At 47.0% G+C, this 20,093-nt stretch overlaps 2 protein-coding genes across 4 annotated transcripts in view; one reads left to right on the top strand and one right to left on the bottom strand.

Annotated features, from left to right (window-relative positions):
* The window catches only part of SLC5A10 (solute carrier family 5 member 10), a 514,359-nt gene that overhangs the window by 40,591 nt on the left and 453,675 nt on the right, over nucleotides 1-20,093 (top strand). Inside the window, exon 9 of the mRNA XM_082199751.1 lies at nucleotides 4,433-4,568. Coding sequence (XP_082055877.1) covers nucleotides 4,433-4,568 — 136 coding nt within the window. The remainder of the gene's footprint in view (nucleotides 1-4,432; nucleotides 4,569-20,093) is intronic.
* The window catches only part of FAM83G (family with sequence similarity 83 member G), a 45,666-nt gene that overhangs the window by 9,862 nt on the left and 15,711 nt on the right, over nucleotides 1-20,093 (bottom strand). For 2 of the 3 annotated variants that reach the window (XM_082199694.1, XM_082199693.1), the window contains 3 exons: nucleotides 18,045-18,212; nucleotides 10,960-11,084; nucleotides 7,945-9,466 (listed from right to left, as the gene is read on the bottom strand). In XM_082199694.1, coding sequence (XP_082055820.1) covers nucleotides 7,945-9,466; nucleotides 10,960-11,084; nucleotides 18,045-18,212 — 1,815 coding nt within the window. The remainder of the gene's footprint in view (nucleotides 1-7,944; nucleotides 9,467-10,959; nucleotides 11,085-18,044; nucleotides 18,213-20,093) is intronic. The other variant, XM_082199695.1, reaches the window with a different exon arrangement.

Here is a 20,093-nt window from a genome sequence, read left to right as displayed (position 1 = left end):
GCTCTGAGCTTCTGAATCCCAGTTGCTGGAAATCACAGGAGGGGTGAGGGCTCTTGGGCTTGGATCCTGCTTGCAGGCTTCCCACAGGCATCTGGTCGACCACTGTGAGAACAGGATACTGGGCTAGATGGGCCTTTGGCCCAATCCAGTAGAGTTCTCCTTACATCTTATGTACATATCCTTTGCATGTTGACTTGGAAGTATGGATGGAAGAATCGGACCATTTTGGCTTCTCTCATACATGTTCCTCATTCTTCCAATCCTCTCTCCACGGATCTATATCTGTGGAGGTAATACTCCACTTTGCGAAGGCAAACCTCGCACCAGGCATGCAACAGTATGTCAAGGAGTGTTGCGCCTGCTCTCCCTGACCTTTTGCCTTCTTGGCTAGAAAATAGGGTTCCCCCCCCTGATCTTTTGTCCTCTCACAGATTTGTTTACTAGACATAACGCTTGGCTGGAGCATGACCAGGGACGCAGACATAATCAAGTATCAGGGGGAACATTTTAGAGAAACACCTGCTGACACGTGCATTTGCTAATGCTGGAAATGTGCTTAGATGGAAATACGTTAAGTTCAGGGTGGTTTCGCTACTGTTTCCAATTGTTGACTTTTGCTAATAAAAGGAGCCTCGGCAGAGCTAGCCGGCAGCTTGCTTGGAGCATGCTTGCCAGCTTACTTCTGCACAGCTCACCTGCATCCAACCTCCTGTCGTCTCTGTTATTCCTACATATATCAGTTTGTGCTTTTAAAAAGAAAGTTATCCTGAAAATTCACAAGAATTTGCAGCTTTCTCCTAACGTGCATGTTTTTGTCTGCAATGTTTTCATAATACGCACATGTTTGCAAAGCAACCCCTCCTTATAAATGCATTTCTGTATGTTGTTTTCAACAACGTAGGCATTTGGGTGGACACTTTCACCCGGCATTTGCATTATTTTATACATTATTTGGCTGGAAAAACCGGACTGCAAAATTTATGGAAGTGAAAATTTTGAAGGATGGTTGAGTTTCAGTTCATGCATTGATGGAGAAAGTGTGAACTTAGGGTAAAGGTAAAGGGACCCCTGACCATTAGGTCCGGTCGTGGCCGACTCTGGGGTTGCGGCGCTCATCTCGCTTTATTGGCCGAGGGAGCCAGCGTACAGCTTCCGGGTCATGTGGCCAGCATGACTAAGCTGCTTCTGGCGAACCAGAGCAGCGTACAGAAACGCTGTTTACCTTCCCGCCGGAGCGGTACCTATTTATCTACTTGCACTTTTTATGTGCTTTTGAACTGCTAGGTTGGCAGGAGCAGGGACCAAGCAACGGGAGCTCACCCCGTTGTGGGGATTTGAACCACCGACCTTCTGATCGGCAAGTCCTAGGCTCTGTGGTTTAACCCACAGCGCCAGCCGTGTCCCGAACTTAGGGTAGTTTGTCAACGGAATTGAATTCTCCCTCCATCCCTATGTGGAATGGAGTCCCACCATGCCTAGTGGATCTTCTTCCCTTGTAATGGTCCAAAAGACTGCAGCCCTCAGCTCTCTGATGAACCTGAGAAGGTCGCCAGCATGCTTAGTCCTGCCCATCAACAGCAAAGTGGGAAAATATGGACAAGACAAGCTTTTGTAAGCAGCATGCTCAGACACCCACGTCACCTTCAAAGCAGGATGCATGCACTCATTGTCTATTAAAACAAACCCTCCCAGGCTTTACTCACCGTGCAATTTAAATCCCCCCCCTTAATATTAATCACCAGGCAATTGTTTTTTGCACCTGAACCAGCCTTTAGCTACCCTAGGAAGAAAGTTAAGAAATATGCCGTATTCTGGACATACCTGTCCTTGTGGTTTGAAATGGGCTGAAGGCTTTGTACATATTATTATATATTGAAGTGTGTTGAGAGAGCAACACTTTGGGGCAAATTTTAGGGAGAGGTGGGGAGAGGCCTGACCGCGAGCCTGTAATTTATCTGCTGGATGGACAAGATAAATATGTAACTGCGGAGGCCGTGCATTTTCTGTCTGTAGTAAGCAAGGAGAGGAGAAAATTATGTTGTATCTTGCCAGGAAGATATTTCAGAATCTTCCACTTGTTTTATGCCAATCTTCACTTAGGTTTCACAGAGGTTTATTCAGATTGGCATCGTTTTGTTTTATTTCATTTTAATATTTCATAACAGTGGAACAATCTTTTCGTTTTAACGGAGCATGTTGTGATCTGCCAAGGATGGTTGGCATTCTAAGAATGTTTATGTTGCAGTTCACCTAAGTTAAGAACTAACTTCATTCTATTTAATACTGTATTTTTTTGTGGTGGTCTGATGACTGGACACAAATGGATGAATCAGAGCTGAACTGAACCATTCCCTAATGAGCTCCAGGTGGCAAAGGAGGATGGGAGGCAATTTAATTAAAAGTGACCCCCTTTTCCCATAGGGAATTTGCTGCCATCACATGTAGTCTGGTCCCAAGTTCACAGCAGAGGCACAATTTGATTGGTGATTTATTGCTTTAGAACACAGTTCAGTACTGGGCTTCGGTGCATCATAACCACAAATTTTTATTTTTAGGGCAAATGTGGATATTTCTTTCTCAAGCGACAGCTTCCCTCTCCACGGATGGCCTGCTCTTGAAGCAGATTTTGATAAGGATTTGGGGTGGAGGCGCTGTTCAAAGGAGAGAATGTTGAAAACAGCAACAACCAACCAACCAATCAACCTCAAGCTCCTGGTTGCATCAGAAGCAACTCTTTGCACCCTGGCAGGATTTGGGACGCTGGATTTGAAGTTCTCCCAAGTCAGGTTCAGGAAAAATACTTTGCGAGTTTGTCCATGCCCGACTCAAAGGAGAGATGAGCTTTAACAAACCCCAGAGTTATTTTCTGGGGCCGGAATCTGAGCCAGAGAAGGATTTCTGGTTTCTCCCCTTATCTTGCTTCTCCTCAACTTGATGTTCTCCCGATGTTTTGGGCTACAACGTCCAACTTCCAGCCGGCTGTTGGGAGAGCAGCTGCAAAGCTCAAGCCCGATAATGGACCTGGCAGTGGAAGCGGTTCTCTTCACCTAGCGCCACTGATTTTTGTCCTTGCAGCCTTTTAAATTCTCCCTGTACACAATGAAACAGAGCAACGTTGCTCCATCACATTGAATAGTGGAATATTTTAGAGGCTGAAATTTGAATCATTTTTTCTGGACGTTGGCTTGTAAACAATGGTCTGGGGGTTCCTAAGATTTCAGCCCTTTCTGAATTAATGCGAGATGAGCTTGGGAGAGCTCATCCATCTTTGTTCAGGATTGTGTGCATCCTGCAATTCTATTGAAGCGCAGCAAAAACAACCAACCAACCCCCCAAAACCTAGAATCAGTTGTCAAAAACCGCAGGATTCAGCTTCCTGAAAATACGAACTTCCATTGGGTACATTTCAAAAAAATCAATTTTCTAGCTTTTTTTTTTATTGTACTAGAGCATAATTTAAAATGCTTCGTGCCAAGTGTCATCTAGCCCTGCCTATATTGGTTTTATAAAACATACAATCAGCCCTATTGAATAAATAATAGGATGCTATGGTTAAGTCTCTCTTGCCTACAATGCCAGCCACCTTTGTGCAAAAGAATTAAGGGAATTGACCGTAGGTAGCTACTTGCATACAAGATCTGCAGCTTTGATGACAATGAATTAAGGCTGCAGTGTGCAATTGGCTAGATGTGTTGATTTTTATCAAACAGCTTTTTGATTAAAGCAGGTGTCCTCCTTGATTTGGTAATAGATTTTTTAATGGAAGAATTCATAGTAACTGCAGTCGATGTGCACCATCTTAAAATGTATAGAACCTAGCTTGCTGTTGAAAGGGAAAATCAACACGTGTTGCTTTGGGCGCCACTGGCAAGTGGCCCTCAGAAGGCTGCAGAGAAGGGAATGTGGCCCTTATGCTGGAAAGGATTCCCAATCCGTGAGGTACCGTATTTGTCGCTCTATAGGACACACTTTTTCCCCTCCAAAAATTAAAGGGAAATGTGTGTGCGTCCTATGGAGTGAATGCAGGCTCCTTGGCTTCAGCGATAGCAATGCGAAGCCTCCGAAGCGCAGAGGGAGCGCTCCCTCCGCGCTCCGGGGGCTACGCGTTGCTTTCGCTGAAGCCTAGAGAGCGCAGCACGAGTTCCCGCTGCGCTCCGCAGGCTTCGGGTTCCTTTTGCTGAAGCCGGGAGAGCAAGACTCTCCTGGCTTCAGCAGAGAGGGAGAGCTGCGCAGCACCCCTTCAGCCAAGCAGGAGGAGAAATGGAAGGGGCTCTGTTTCTCCTGCCGCTTCGCTGAAGGGGCGCTGAGCAGAGAGGGGGAGAATTTTTTTCCTTGTTCTCCCCCCTCTAAAACAAGGTGCGTCCTATGGTCGGGTGCGTCCTATAGAGCGAAAAATACGGTACATCCTTTTCTCTCTCTCTCTTTCTCCCAGGTCATTGTCCAGAGGTCTCTCTCAGCAAAGAACCTCAATCATGCCAAGGCCGGGTCCATCCTAGCCAGCTATTTGAAAATGCTTCCCATGGTTGTCATAATCATGCCCGGAATGATAAGCCGGATCCTGTATCCAGGTAAGCTGCAATAACCCCCAAGAAGGAAACTCAGGGACCCAATCCTTACAGTTTTCTAATACTCTTGAGGCACCACAGAAGGAGGAGCTGTCACGGGGGCAACAGGCCTCTTCTTCTCTTGCCTTTAACCATCAAGTGTTACTCTGAGGTAGACTTTCCCTGGACTTGGAGGTTCCATTTAGTAGCCATGGATAAATCCACCCTCCGTGAGTCTCCTTTTTAAAAGCAGGTGTGGGGGAAGCATATTTGTTGGCAGTTCAACAGCAACAAGTTTTATTATACTTTTAAAAAATATGTAAAGGGGTGGGGGCCTTGCGTTCTTCCTCTTAAGTAATAGGGAGGGTTCAGTGGAACATGAGGTGATAACTTCGTATTGGATGACGGCGGCAAGAAGATTATAATGCAAAGAAATGGAAGCAATGAAGAAAGCAGACAACGAAAGGGAATTGATTTCATAGTAACAGATAGGTAGCCGTGTTGGTCTGCCATAGTCAAAATAAAAAAATTCCTTCCAGTAGCACCTTAAAGACCAACTAAGTTAGTTCTTGGTATGAGCTTTCGTGTGCATGCACACTTCTTCAAGAAGTGTGCATGCACACGAAAGCTCATACCAAGAACTAACTTAGTTGGTCTTTAAGGTGCTACTGGAAGGAATTTTTTTATTTTGATTTCATAGTAGCGTTGGCAGATCAGGAGCACCCCAGACTCTAGAATTTCAGACCTCATACCTGACACATAGGGGGTAGGTGCTGGTGATGTCATGGGGCAGATCCTGATTATCCTTGCACCACTGAGCCCTGGAGATGGAAGTTAATTGGCAGGGGAGAGGATTCCCCGAGAGTTCATACAATAATTTGCAGCCAGGTCTTTCCAGGCTGAAGAAGCTTGCATGCTGCACACATTGTCGCCTTAATCATTTTTCAGTATTAGAGGGACCCTTGTTCGCCTGGAGATCCAAGGCCTTCCCTTGCCACCTGGAGGGGGCCAGGCAAACCTGGGGGGCTTTCAGCCAGTCCTGGAGAACTGGCAACCCTAGTAGGGTTGCATCAGAGGCGATTTTGAAAGGGCCTCTGAGCTCTCAGTGGCAACGGGCAGCTCATCAGAGCAGCCCGAAACACCTGGCCTGTTTAAGCACTTTGCAAGCGTAACAGAAACCAGCCTGACCCAGTCAATAATAGCATGCCAGGTCAGGGGACGCGGCTGTGTCAAGACTTCAAAGGCACTGGCACGCCCAGCCTTGCAAAAGTCGACCGGCCCCTGGGAGAGGGAAGGCGAGTTGAAAGTATCATCAGCATCTTAAGTGGCCAAGCGCAGGCAGATAATGTGTTGTGCTTGGCTCAGATAAGTTTTCTTTCATCCACAGAACTATGTTCTTACATCACCCATGGCTTGTAAGCCTCCTAAGCACAGCTACTCAGAAGTAAGGGTGCAACCTATATAAGGATGGAGAGATCTGGCAATTTAGGCGCTCTCAGTTTCTCGTTTCCCCAGTCTTAAAATCAATTCCCACATATTTCCGCAACAGTCCGCAATTACTATTTCGTTAAGGGGGGAAAAATTAGAATTCTCATGAAAACCAATCAACATTTTAGTGCGAGTTTTTCTTAATAAACACATTTTTGTATGCAGTTTTGAACAATATGGACTTATTTTTTTACAAGCATCTTCCTTGTTAAGCTACGCCAAATGTAAAAGACCCCATAGCGTTACCCCCTCCCACCAAATGTGTATTATTCTAACAGGAAGAACAATGAAAATAGAAATAATGAAGTTTTATATTTCCATTTATACACATACGTAGGCGAGGATGCAACTGGAAATGTACAACTCGGCAAAAATATGTAACTTGCCATGAGCCTATTTATTTCTTGCCGGCTGGGCAAAACCTGAAATTTAGCCAAATAAAATTTATTGAGAGGCCCCTTGTTATCTGAGGCTCTGAGCTGCAGCTTACTTAGCCTGTTTGCAAATCCCACAAAGCCAGCCATGGCAATGTTGACGAACAGACGCCGCCCTCCCTGTTTTATAGCGTGTTTGTGACGCTCCTCTCGTGTGAGAATGCGCCCAGGCACCTATGCTTTTGATGACCGTGTTTGGAACAAGGAGAGACAGCAACGCGGCTTAAGAAGGGTGTGTTTTCGTGGGCAGGCCGGGCCATGCCTCACTCCGCTTTGCATAGGTGGCAAAATCCACACACACTGCTCTCGCTCAGGTGCCAAAGAGGCTGCCGTGATTTGGGACGGCAGAGGCCCAAAATCCCGCAGGCCTGGGGCTGTTCCTCCGATTTCCTAACGCAGATCAGCTTCCCCTCAAAATGCAGCGGTTTGGGAGGAGCAGAGGCCGTGTTAAAGTGTCAGAGTCTGGCAGACGTATCGCCTCTGGCGATATGAAATTAAATGATTACGTGTGGGGCCTGCAACAAAATGTTGCAGCGGCGAGTCCTCCTTCTTAAAGTGCTCCATCCCATTTTCTCTTCCACCCGGTGTTCTGTCTCGTTCCAGCTCTACCCAGCAACAGCCACTGAAAGTGGGCGCTCAGTCCTTTGGTGGGCACCCTCCCCTCTCCCCTCACCCCCGAAGACTTGTTTTTCTAAGTATTTATTTGTCAGGGTGCTGATACCTCTCTCTTGTCAGTGCGTAGTTTTGTTACGGCTGCATAAGAACCAGCGTTTGGAGAACTGAGATCGCTCTCACTTGCACCCAGTGTTAGCCCCAATGTGCTCTATCCGTTTGAAGCAATATCCTTTCACTTTAAACAATTGTGGTTTCCTTTGAAGAATCATGGGAAGTGTCGTTTTAAGGATGCTGAGAGTTTTTAGGGCATCTCTTGTATTCCTCCCCAGCAGAACTACCAGAGGGGTTAACAGGCCAAGGCTTCTCCTTAGAGAACTCTGGGAATTGTAGCTCTGTGAGGAAGGGAGCAGGAGTTTCCGAGCAAGTTGCAGCACTCTTTAAAAAAAACCACCTGCAGCTCCCAGAATTCTTTGGGGGAAGCCACATCTGTTTAAAGTTTTAAATGTATTGTGTGAATGTGACCATAGTTCTCTGAGTCGTCTACCATTTTGGAATGCACAACCAAACCAGCTTTTTGGCCAAGATCTTTTGATGACTGCCTTGGCGTCTCTTACGCCAGACTTCCCACCTCCAGAACCTTCCTCCCATCTGCCCCACCCAGTGAAAAATACAGATTATCAGGTGACAGTCGCAGTCATTAGCACAGCAATCATGCATTGGGATCAAAGCTATATTATTACAGGTTTGATCCTATATAGGTTTGACCTATATTAGCTCTCAGCTGTGCTTCGTGTGCCGTCTCTTGTTAGGTTACAGAACTTTACAACAAGCTAAGTGTAAAAGGGTACAACAGATAATCCTACCTGTGGAGCATTGCTCAGACAGGTATTGTAGCCGTCGGGCAAAGCATGCGGATTACGGTCCCTTCCCAAAACACACCTAATCTCCTCCACGCTGTCGCTTCTCCTCCTCATTTGGCTGGCCACCCCCAGGCTTAGCATCGGCTGGGGGCTCCCCAGAGGACTGGGGAAGGTGCCCCGACTCATGTAGGGGTCACTCAGCTTCCTCTGAAAGTCTGGGTGGTGCTGAGGGCTGTGGCCGCCTCCGTTGGGGAGGAAGTCGGAATTGGTCCTCCGCAGAGGCCCGCACGGCCGCCTCCCCTTGCAGTATTCATCGGAGACGGAGGACGCGTCGGAGTGGAGGTGGCTGTGGTTGGTGGCGGAGCTGCCGGACAGACTCTCGTGGTCGCTTAACGTCACATAGTCCTCCTCTTCCTCTTCCTCCTCGGCCTCGCCCCCTTGAACTCCGTTCACGGGGAAGGGGGCTGCTTCCTCATAGACGGACACCTGTCGACTGAGTTTGCAGCTGCTCCTTGCATCGGGACCCTGTCCAGGACTCTCATTCTGTGTTGCGTTTGTGGCCCCGGTCCCCAGATACTGCGTTTGGGTGTCCTCTGCCGAAGCAGCTCCGTCCTCGGCACATACAGCTTTCGCGGAGATCAAGTCCGTCACGTGGACTGTCCGTGGTTTGGGGACTGGGGGTGCAGTGCCCTTGCTGTCCCCTTGGCCTTGAGTTTGTGCGTCCAGCGGCTGCTTCAAGTGCTGACTGTTGGCCAGAGTGGCGAACGTCTCTCCATTCCTCGAGTTCCCTGGAGTCTTTTCCGTGGGGCTGGCTGTGGGGTTCGGACGGGCCTCCTGGGTTTGGGCCGGGGCAGCGGTGGCATCGAGCTGCTGGCAAGGCGTCGCGGCAGGCTGGCTGTCGTGGCCTCTTTTAGCCTCTTGAGATTTTTGCCTGAGCATCTTCTTGTGCTGGGCGTTGGCTTTTGAGACGTCGCACACCTTGATGCGGTTCATCTGCGACAGCTGGATGTTCTTGATTTTGGGGTCGATAATGTTGATGTAGCCCAATATCTCGCTCCCGGGTTCTGGGTCGGGTTCGACCCAAGTTGGCAGGTATTCAAACATGTTGGCTTTCTCCAGGTTGAGGAGACCCGGGTGAATAGGCGGCGCCGTCTCGACGATGTCGCTGGGCCTCTCGGATACCCGAGCCTCCGGGATGGCTTTCTTCTTCGCTTCGGCCTTCTGCTGCTCAGCGACGTTCTTGTCGCTGCTGGCCTTGCTGTTGTTAATCTGCTCGGCGCTCTTCGCCTTGACGAGGGCGTACTTGGGGTTGAACATTTTCTTTACCACGGCTGGGTTCACGGGGGCGAGAGTTGGTAATATGAGAGGCTCTGGTTCCGGCTCCTCTTCCATGGGGATAGATTTCAGGCTGACCCCCCGAGACATGAGGTACAGCTCCTGGAACTGTTTGTCAAATGCCTCAACCACCTGTCCTGTGAGGACCGAGATGATGTTCCTGTCGGTTCTCGCAGCGGACCAGGTAAAGCTGGGTAGGAACAGATACAGGAGTTATTAAGGACTTGGTGCCTGCCCCTTCCTGTATTTAGATGAAAACAAAAGATCTGCTAAAATCTGCCTCCCAATGGCCTAGTTTGCACTCAACGGCAAACCATGGTTTGTTTTCATCTAACTATGGGAACTGTGGGTTTGCTGGAATGCACAATCCCAGCCCAGCAGACCAACGATGGTTTGTTTTCATGGCAATAAACCATGGTGTGAAGCTGTCCTAAGAACCATGGCTTTAAATCAGATTTGATATTATCCCCTAATATCTGAGACACCCTGTCTCAGATGCTCGCTGAGCTACAGAGGCTCAAGACAAGATCAGCTGGGAAACAAACCAAGCTTTGTAGAAGTTATACCCAGTCTTTGAGATTATTCGTGGTTTGTGGAACAAACCATGGTTAAAACAAACTATGGCTTAGCATTGCATGTGAATGCAGCCGTCATAAAGGCATAATTCTGAAGAATAAAAATCATACAATAGTGTGTGAATTTGTAGGCTCATCCAATTCTGCTCTGTCCTGAAAACAGACCCCCCCTAATTAATTTCTAAAACTCTTCACCTGCCTGCCTCCTTCCAGCCATCTGAGGCCCAAAGAATTTCATGATAATAAACAAAGAACTGACATAAGCATCAGAACTGAACAAAAATTGCAATCACATTTGCCATAACAATGGGAAAAAATGTAATCAAAATGTCAACCAGATAATAAGAACGTGAATGGAGCATTTATGCTAATTATTGCTCGCCTATAGATGCCCACTTTTGGTCTTGACTTTTTGTTTTCTAGTATAGAAAGCATAACAGTCAGTGATGCAGCACCCAGTGTATGCGTGTGTGTTTATTTATTCTAACACATTAAAAATATTTCTAGGCCACTTTCCTATTGAAAGCAACAGCCAAAGCGGAATGTTGATGTTAGTTGCTGGCCATGCAAATAGGACTGAGATGAAGATGGGGATTGGTGTATTGGCTGCAGGGGTCAATACACTGCATCAGTAGAAGTAGTGGAATACAAGTGGATGTGCAGCAAAATGTGGCAAAGGGTTGCCGCGTCCTAACAAAAGTGTGACTTGTCTGTTCCTTAGGTCGAAGCAGTTGAGTGGGCCTATTTGTGGTAAGGCGACCCCCCCCCCAAATAAACTGGTCCCAAGCTCTGCCTCCACCCCCATGAACCGCTTCTGCTTAAACTATTGAAAGGCCTGCCGGAATGAAAGAGGCTGTGTGAATTTTGCATTTGTGTCCGCTGTAGAGTTGGAAGGGACTGTGTGGGTCATCTAGTCCAACCCCCTGCAAGGAATTTTTTTTGCCCAAGGCAGGGTTCTCGAACCCATGACCCTGAGATTAAGAGTCTCACACTCTGCCAACTGAGCTGTCTGGTTTCACACGGCACTGAATTCCTTATCAAAAACTGCAGGCAGAGCAGCAGATTCTTGGCTGGTCTCTATAGGGCGGTGTCTAGGAAGTCCACGTACCTGTAGGAGCCACTCATGGCTTTGTCTCCATCCACAAACATGAACTTCTGTGCCAAAGCGCCCTTAAACTTTGTGGCCGAGCGGGTGAAAAACTCTGTGCCTCCGGTTGTGCGGACTCTGAGATTCTGTAAATGTAGAGGAGCAAGGAAATGAATGAACGAACATCTTGGGGAAGCTACAGCCCCCCAGGTTTCTGTGTGGGAAGCCTTGTGCTTTAAAGGTGAACTGAATGAGCTTTAAACTACTGTATTTTTCGCTCTATAACACGCACCCGACCATAACACGCACATAGTTTTTAGAGGAGGAAAACAAGAAAAAAATATTCTAAACGAAACAGTGGATGTATGATTTTTGTGGTTCATGCTGTGGCCACAGACATGTGATCTGACGGTGAGTTTGGGGTAGCCCAATGCAAAAATCCTGAGGATCCATGTGGATCCATGCTTTGTAACCACGTTTTTGCACCACTGCGGCCCCAGGCAACAGTGGGTGCGTGATTTTTTTGGTGCAAGCTGTAGCCATGGACATCTTATGTGATCTGATGGTGAATTTGGGGTGACCCAGTGCAAAACTCCTGAGGATCCATGTGGATCCGTGCTTTGTAACCAGGCTCTCTGTCCCTCTCTTCTCCCCACTCAGCGGCTCTTCTCCTGCTTTGCTGTTTCAAAGTGAGCAAAGCGGGTCACGGAGGAGGGAAGGAAGGGGAACCATGGATCCTCTGCTCACGACTGCAGCTGATCCCCCCGCCATCCGTAGGCATTCCCTCCATAACACGCACAGACATTTCCCCTTACTTTCTAGGAGGAAAAAAGTGAGTGTTATGGTGCAAAAAATACGGTATATGCCCATTCTCTCCTTGTCCACCCACTCCTCCATTTCCCCTCCCTCTGTCGTTTCCTTGTGTATATTTTTTATTTTCAATAAGCACATTTATTTTATATCAAAACAACTCCAAGCAATACATTTCCCGCAAAATCAAGAGTGTTTGTTTTCGATTGCAAGCCCCTTGGGGGTCTTTTCAAAGCATCATGAACAAAAGATGGCACTAAATGCATAGATGAAATAGAACGACACTGATACAATGCAACACAACAACTGGGGAATCAAAAGAAAGGTTAAGGAACAAGCCAGCCGAGGCAATCATTGTCACAACATGTGACATGCCAAAGGCTATAGATAGAATCTCCAGCAGAGTCAGAGAAAACAGACCTCTGGATTTTCCTGCCTTTCCTGTCTTAAGCGTTTCCCAGTTGGATTTCTTAACTCCTAAAACAGCCACTTTCAATTTTGTAAGTCCCAGATTTGAGGAGAGTGATGGATTTATGGATTGTAAAAATACATCACCGGGCCAACTAAGAACATGACATTTTACACCTCTTGACAGCTTGGCAAACATTGGCTTGAGGGGGAGCTGCAAAGTTGTGAATGGAAAGTGTGGGGCTTGGCTCAGTTATTTCCTCATTGCCCTTGTTCCAAAAGTGTTTTCATTCTTCCGCCTCAGGCTGATAAGTCTCTTTTGCTGAACCTGACCGGCAAGCGGTAGAAACTGTATGGCTGTTCTCTTCCCAGTACAGTGGTACCTCGGGTTAAGTACTTAATTCGTTCTGGAGGTCCGTTCTTAACCTGAAACTGTTCTTAACCTGAAGCACCACTTTAGCTAATGGGGCCTCCTGCTGCTGCTGCGCCACCAGAGCACGATTTCTGTTCTCATCCTGAAGCAAAGTTCTTAACCTGAAGCACTCTTTCTGGGTTAGCAGAGTCTGTAACCTGAAGCGCATGTAACCTGAAGCGTATGTAACCCAAGGTATCACTGTAATATGGTATTGGTAGCAGTCCTAGCAATTGACAGCATCGCATTGGCTGTTGCAGATATGTGTGTCAAGACAACAGGAGGTTTCAAAATGCAACCAGATCATCCAGAAAGAAAAATGTGACTAAGGCCGTAACCCTAGGCACACTTACCTAGGAGCAAGCACCACTAAAAATGATGCTGCTTGCTCTTGAGTAAACATGCACAGGATTATGTTTTTAATGAGGAAGCCGATAGCTCTAGTGGATGATGATTAATAGTGACTTAGATCTGAGTTATACCGCTTTGAGCAATGCCTCTACTATTGAATGGGAAGCATGACATCCAATGAGGCTACTTGCTGGCAATAATAATATGTACCTCCTCTGAAACAATTGTGTGAATCTGCGTTGCAAAACCACGCATTTGCCTTTATGAATAGTTGCACCAAACATGCAGCGTCAGCATGTGAGAAAGCAGAAAGCTCTACTGAGCTTAAAGCGACAGGTTTCGGACAGCCCTGGTCTTTCTTCTCCAGTTGTTCCACAAGTTCTGCTGTCAGGGCTAGAGTCAGAAACAGGTCAGCATGAAAGACGCAGGGCTCCATTGTCAGTGAAGTTAACTCTTTAGTCAAGGAAGCGGCATACAACTCAGCAACACTTCCCAGTTCCTCCTGTGGAGCAGTTGCTGGGACTTAAGATCTTCCCACCTTTCGCCTGGATGTTTCCCAAGCAATCTCAAACTGTGCCTCTGCCCCTCTGGCCTCTGTTCTGCGCTCCTGATTATTCTGCACGTTCTTGGAGACCAGTGAGGAGGGGAACTTGTCGCAGCAGGAGAGGGAGACTCCCTGGAGTCTTCAGCAGCCTCTTGACCCCCCCTCCTCTGCTTCAGCCTCAGAGTCTGAACTGTTCTCTGTCACCAGCTCTTCCTGCTCACTAAAGCCTGTTGCCCCTTCAGCATCCAGCATCTCCTCCTAATCTCCCTCTGACCTCTCCTCGGTGCCCCACCACCAATCCCCTGGCTCTGAGCCTTCTTCTTCTGGGGTTTCCCTATGGGGTTTCCCAGCTCTTGCCTCCCACCCCACCCCCTTCGTCCTGCCATTCCCTGACACCTCTATCCTACTCATTGTCCCCAAAGCAGTTTTAAGGCAGACAGTCTCCTGACTAATAGGTTAGGCTTGTTTTTGGTTTTGGCTGTGTTTTTGTCTTCCACAAAACAAAGCGAGGAGGGCTCTTCTTTGTTGAGGTTTCTGACATTCCCTGGTTTCTGCCGCAGCCAGATGCCATTTGGCCAACACATCTCTACTTGGAAGAAGAGTTGTCTGACCCCAAAGTGAGGGCCGGCCAGCATGCGTCATCCGTTTTCTCTGTCTGGGCCTTCCCTTTTCAGAAAAGCACAAAAGGGGAAAAGGCGTTCTTTGGGCAACACCCATCTAAGAAAAGAAGAAGGGAGAAAAATCTCCGAACGCTCTTGCAGCAGCCAAAAGTGCCCAGCTTCCTCCTCTCAGGGATGGCATCATCGTTAAGGAAGGCCTGTTTGTTTAAGCACCCAATAGGAAGAACAACAGAAGCAAACACCCGCAGATGAATGAGTGACCCGGGAACAACACAATCTCCGCTTCTGCAAAGGGGTGACTCACTTGGCAAACACTCTCTCGTTTGATAGGGTTTCTCATTTGATAGGGTTTCCTGAGGTGCTGTGTGTTGACCCATTGCACTAGCTAGTCAAAGCTTGCCTACTGCAGAAATCAATGTCAGGGTGGCTCAGGGATAGCGTTGCTTCCACCTTGCTTTAACGGGCAAAGGTTTGCGGAACTAAGAATGCAAGCACGCGATAAGTAAAAAGGCCGCTGGCTCAGACCAAAGGCCTATGCAGTCCACCTTCTGCTTTCCAACCGATGTCATCATCATCATCATCATCATCATCATCATCATCATCATCATATATTATTTATACCCCGCCCATCTGCCTGGGCTTCCCCAGCCACTCTGGGCAGCCCCCAACAAAATATCAAAACACAGTAATGCATCAAACATTGAAAGCTTCCCTAAAGAGGGCTGCCTTCAGATGTCTTCTAAAAGTCTGGTAGTTGTTCTTCTCTTTGACATCTGGTGGGAGGGCGTTCCACAGGGCAGGTGCCACTACCGAGAAGGCCCTCTGCCTGGTTCCCTGTAACTTGGCTTTTCGCAGGGAGGGAACCGCCAGAAGGCCCTCAGCGCTGGACCTCAGTGTCCTTCAGATATACTGGACCGAGGCTGTTTGATCCCAAGTTTTATCCCTGGCATCTCTGGGTAGGATGGGGATAAAGACACGACAACCCCCATCACCCCTAGCTAGCAAGGCCAGAGCTCAGGGATGATGGGAGTTGTAGTCCAACAACATCTGGGGACCCACAGGTTGAGAACCGCTGCTCCAAAGGCTTCAAAGGTCAGTGCAAAGGCTTGTGGGATTGCTAGCCGCTATTTTCGCTCCATTTTCGTGCTCTTTTGCTGCTGCTTTTGCCCCTTTCTGTGCCACTTCCAGGTTCACAAAGATACGTGTGTAAATGGGGAGTTTCTTGTATTCATTTAGCTAGCTGTATTCATCAGAAATAATTTCCTCGGAAAGGTGTGACTTTTACAGCCATGCATATCTCCAACCCTTCTTTGAGTTTGTCAGTCGCTGAGCCTGTTCTCTCCACTGTGATCACTTCCTCAGAACTGGCTGCATCCTAAAGTAATTCCTGGGAGAGGTGTGCCGTTTCCTGAGCAGCGCAATAGATATGGATTGCAGAATAAAACAGCTGAACTGGGAATGTCAAGTATGCCTCCTTTTTCCTTGAACCAGCCGAGTCTAGGTCAGAGGCTGTGGTGTTTATGAGACCCACGGGTTAAAGTACGATTGCGGGCTTGAAAACGAAACCACAAACTCTTGACTTTGGCACAGCTGACGTTTGACATCCAAAAGGGCAAAATGTGTGGCTCTGATTCACCAGCTGAGTCCCTGAGTTTCCCCGTGGCTGCTCTTTAACAGCCTTCCCCCACCACACATGGCCTTTTCAGCTGTGATTGAGAACACCAAGAGGGTTCTTCCTCTGTTTTCAATACCCTTATGCACCATGATCATGGCTCTGCCAGCATAAGATTTCTGGCATTGTGGGTTGAGTCAGCACTGTGGCTGAGAATGTGAGCTCAGAGCCAGGAAGTCTCTGACTTTATTATTATTATTATTTCAATTTATATACCACCCTTTATCAAAAGATCCCAGGGCAGTGCACAACATTAAAAACACATTACAGAACTTCAGTGATAAAAACATAATAAAAAAACATACGGACAGACAGCCTAATAGTAAAACATTCATCATAATAATAACAATCCTCTCTCCCACACTTTTAAAGGCACGGGTTATTTAATAGCCATAGACCTGAGTAAAGAGGAATGTTTTTTGCCTGGTGCTGAAATACATGTAATGAGCCTCTCTGGGGAGAGCATTCCACAACTCGGGAGCCACCACAGAAAAGGCCATACTCTTCATCATGTTGCAAGGGACCTCAGAGGCCATGTAGTCCAACCCTCTCACCCAGGATTTGTAGTGCAGGATCTTTCGAGGGCACAATCCCTTACAGTTGGGCATTCAGTCTCCACTCAAACACTTCCAGTGAAAGTGAGCCTGCCACCTCCTGAGGCAGGCTGTTCTCCTGTTGAACACCTTCGCACGGTTAGGAATTTTCTCCTAAATCTGCTTCTCTACTGTTTCCACACATGTGGTTCTAGATCTTTCCTCTGGAGCAACAGAGAACGAGCCCACTCCATCTTCTGAGTGACACACCTTCAGAATGATAGTTCAAATCTCACTGTGTAGCCATTCTCTCTTTGCCTCAGTTTCCCCCTCTGCAAAACGAGGATAATAATTTTCAGAGATGCATACGCTCTCGGCTAAGCAAATTGGAATTATGTGCCAAGGACTGTAGTATTCCCCAAATGTTGTATTTTTTTAAAAAATGCATATATTCTCTTCACATAATTTATTCTGCCATCTTGACTGTTTTCTACAAATTATGCTGGCTTTGCTGCTCACAAGAAAGCACAAGTAGCTGCTCAGGTCACTGACTGAAGTGTTTGTAGTGACCCCTGGGAATTTATTTTACCTACCTCTCTGGCATCTGAGATCTTACTCTTTCAAGCATATCTTTACATTCATCAGTCCTAGAAACTTTGTGTTGTTGTTTTTTAAAAAAATAATTCTCAGGAAGTTGAATTTGAAACCAAATTTTGCAGGTTTCCCAGGCCTGTGTGACACACACACAAACCTTCAGCCCACTTTCTGGGATTGTTGAAAGGATTGTTGAGAGAGTGTGATGTGAAACTCATCAAAGACTTTACTAACAATAAATACATATTGGGTTGTACCTTCTCATATTGAGAGAAGGCTGGTCCTTCTCCGAATTAGACCCATTGCAATTGATGGGTGTGACTAGGGATGCGGGTGGCGCTGCGGTCTAAACCACTGAGCCTCTTGGGCTTGCCAATCAGAAGGTTGGCGGTTCAAATCCCCGCAACGGGGTGAGCTCCTGTTGCTCTGTCCCATCTCCTGCCTACCTAGCAGTTCGAAAGCATGCCAGTTCAAGTACATAAATGGGTACCACTGTGGTGGGAAAGTAAACAGTGTTTCCGTGCACTCTGGCATCCATCACAGTGTCCCGTTGCGCCAGAAGCGGTTTAGTCCTGCTGGCCACATGACCCGGAAAGCTGTCTGCAGACAAACACCAGCTCCCTTGGCCGAAAGCGAGATGAACGCCGCAACCCCATAGTCGCCTTTGACTGGACTTAACCATCCAGGGTTCCTTTATCATTACCATTCATTTACTCCGGGTAGAACAGTTGAATTTGGTTGGATACAGTCCATTCATAGAATCATAGAGCTGGGACCATGGGGGGTCATCTACTCCAACCCCCTGCAAATACAGGAATGTTTTGCCCAGGGTAGGACTCGAACCCATGACCCTGGGATTAAGAGTCATGTGCTCTTACTGACAGAGGTGCTGGCAGAACTGGTGCCATGGTGACTGCATGCAAACCCAGGACCTTCCTACCTGGATATATAAATGGATGGTGAGTTCTTCCATCTTCTTTAAAGCAAAGGGCATGGAATTTGGGAAAGTTGCAATTTCAGTAATGAGAAGCTAGTAATGGGAGAAGCTACTGATTACATCTTTGGCTCAAAGAGATCGCTTTGTGTTTAAGGCGTTGCCAGAGGTTCCTTTTTTCTACAGAAATCTAACAGGATGACTCTTAGGGTTCAGGGCTAGCCTTACCTTGAGGTGTCCGGCGTGCATCTGGGCTCGCTCGCACATCTGGAGGAAATATTTCAAGTTGGTCTCGTCCAAGATGATGTAGATGCCCACTTTCCGCTTGAAACCCGCGTCCAGGAGATCTTTGAAGATGTCTACATCCGTGAACATGTCCATGACCACAGCGACAACCTGTGGAGAGAGGCAGAGCACTTGATCACACACTTTCAAGAGTATCTTTGCATTCATGAAGGCTAGAAACTTGATGGTGTTAGGAAGCAAACTTCCACTGGCAGGCTAGGGTGAGCTTAGAATAATACGTGAATTGCGTTGGGGATTTAGCTTGGTAACAAAGGCCTTCTCTGCCTCAGTTTGCTCTCTGTTGGAGTGGCCCTTCCTTCTTGGTAGAAAGCAGATTGTACCCCCCATCCCCTTTGTTTTGCATATTCCTTCTTTGGCTTAAAAAATTAATCATCCTGATTATATTGCGTTCAGAGCCTTTCATTCCAGCAGATTAGTAGGGTTCCTTGTGTAAACCATTCATTAATTTAGCACTGCTTTCATATATATATATATATATGTGTGTGTGTGTGTGTGTGTGTGTAATTTTCTGTTTTACAATTTAGAATATTCATTTAGACAACCTTAAAATATCAATGACTTCCCTTCTCTTTCCATGGTTCATTTTGCAAAGCATAAATCCCTGCATATTTTATATAAACCAAACCATTCAGTATTCCATTATTACGTCCATCAAAATTTATTTACACTGTTGAATTTATCTTAATGCTGCTAACGTTTTTACATTTTCAATGAACACTTTCCAATCTTCTTTAAACGAATGTTCTTCTTGTTCTCTTATTCTATAAGTTAGTTCCGCAAACTGTGCATATTCCAACAGTTTAAGTTGCCATTCTTCTTTGGTTGGGACCTCACTCGTTTTCCATTTTGGGGCTAACAAAAAAGTGGTGTACATAAGTAACCTTTTCTGACACCTGGGAATTTCCATCTGAATTATCCCTAGCAAAAATCCCTTTTTTTTGGAAAGGTCCTTTTAAACATTTTTTTCAATTCATTATAAATTATTTCCCAATACTCTTCTACCCTTTTACAGGTCCACCACATATGAAAGAACATACCCTCGACCTCATTGCATCTCCTTACTTCCTCTAATTGCTTTCTCTCTATGGGAGGTAAGGATGCTCTCACCTGACCCATTACACAGATTGGGAAGCTGAGGCACACATAGCTAAGTGGCATGCGTATGCCATCAACTCAGTCCACTAAATGCAGATCTATCGATCAGGCAGTGCCTCTCGTCCTGACCTACTTAAGCTTCCCTCTGTGCAGCCAGCCAACTTGCTAGCTGCCTGACGTCACAGCCCTCTCATCATCTTCCTTATCACTGAATAATGATCTGTAGCTGTTTTCTTTATAAAACTTATTGCAATTGTACAAAGCACTTTGTAATTATTATTAATCTATAGCCTTTCTACGGGATGCGGGTGGCGCTGTGGGTTAAACCACGGAGCCTAGGACTTGCTGATCAGAAGGTTGGCGGTTTGAATCCCCGCGACGGGGTGAGCTCCCGTTGCTTGGTCCCTGCTCCTGCCAACCTAGCAGTTCGAAAGCACGTCCAAGTGCAAGTAGATAAATAGGTACCGCTCCGGCGGGAAGGTAAACGGCGTTTCCGTGCGCTGCTCTGGTTTGCCAGAAGTGGCTTAGTCATGCTGGCCACATGACCCGGAAGCTCTACGCTGGCTCCCTTGGGCAGTAGAGCGAGAAGAGCACCGCAACCCCAGAGTCAGCCACGACTGGACCTAATGGTCAGGGGTATCTTTACCTTTATAGCCTTTCTACTGCCCATTGCAAATGTGTGACGCACTTCGTGCACAGTTTATTGACTTCCTTATTCTATTTACATTGCACCTATCGTCCAAGCAGCTCCAGGTGCCACGCATGGCTTCTCCCCAGCCCCATTTTATCCTCACAACAGCCTTGTGAGGCAAGTTCAGCTGGGAAGCAGTGATTGGCCCCAGCTCACAGAGGCTCCCTGTTGTTGTAAACAAAATC

This window comes from Podarcis vaucheri (genome assembly GCF_965113315.1).
Source record: "Podarcis vaucheri genome assembly, chromosome: 14".
Lineage (NCBI taxonomy): Eukaryota > Metazoa > Chordata > Lepidosauria > Squamata > Lacertidae > Podarcis > Podarcis vaucheri.
Note: the sequence above shows the minus strand (reverse complement) of the source record. Positions and strands in the feature narration are given on the sequence as shown.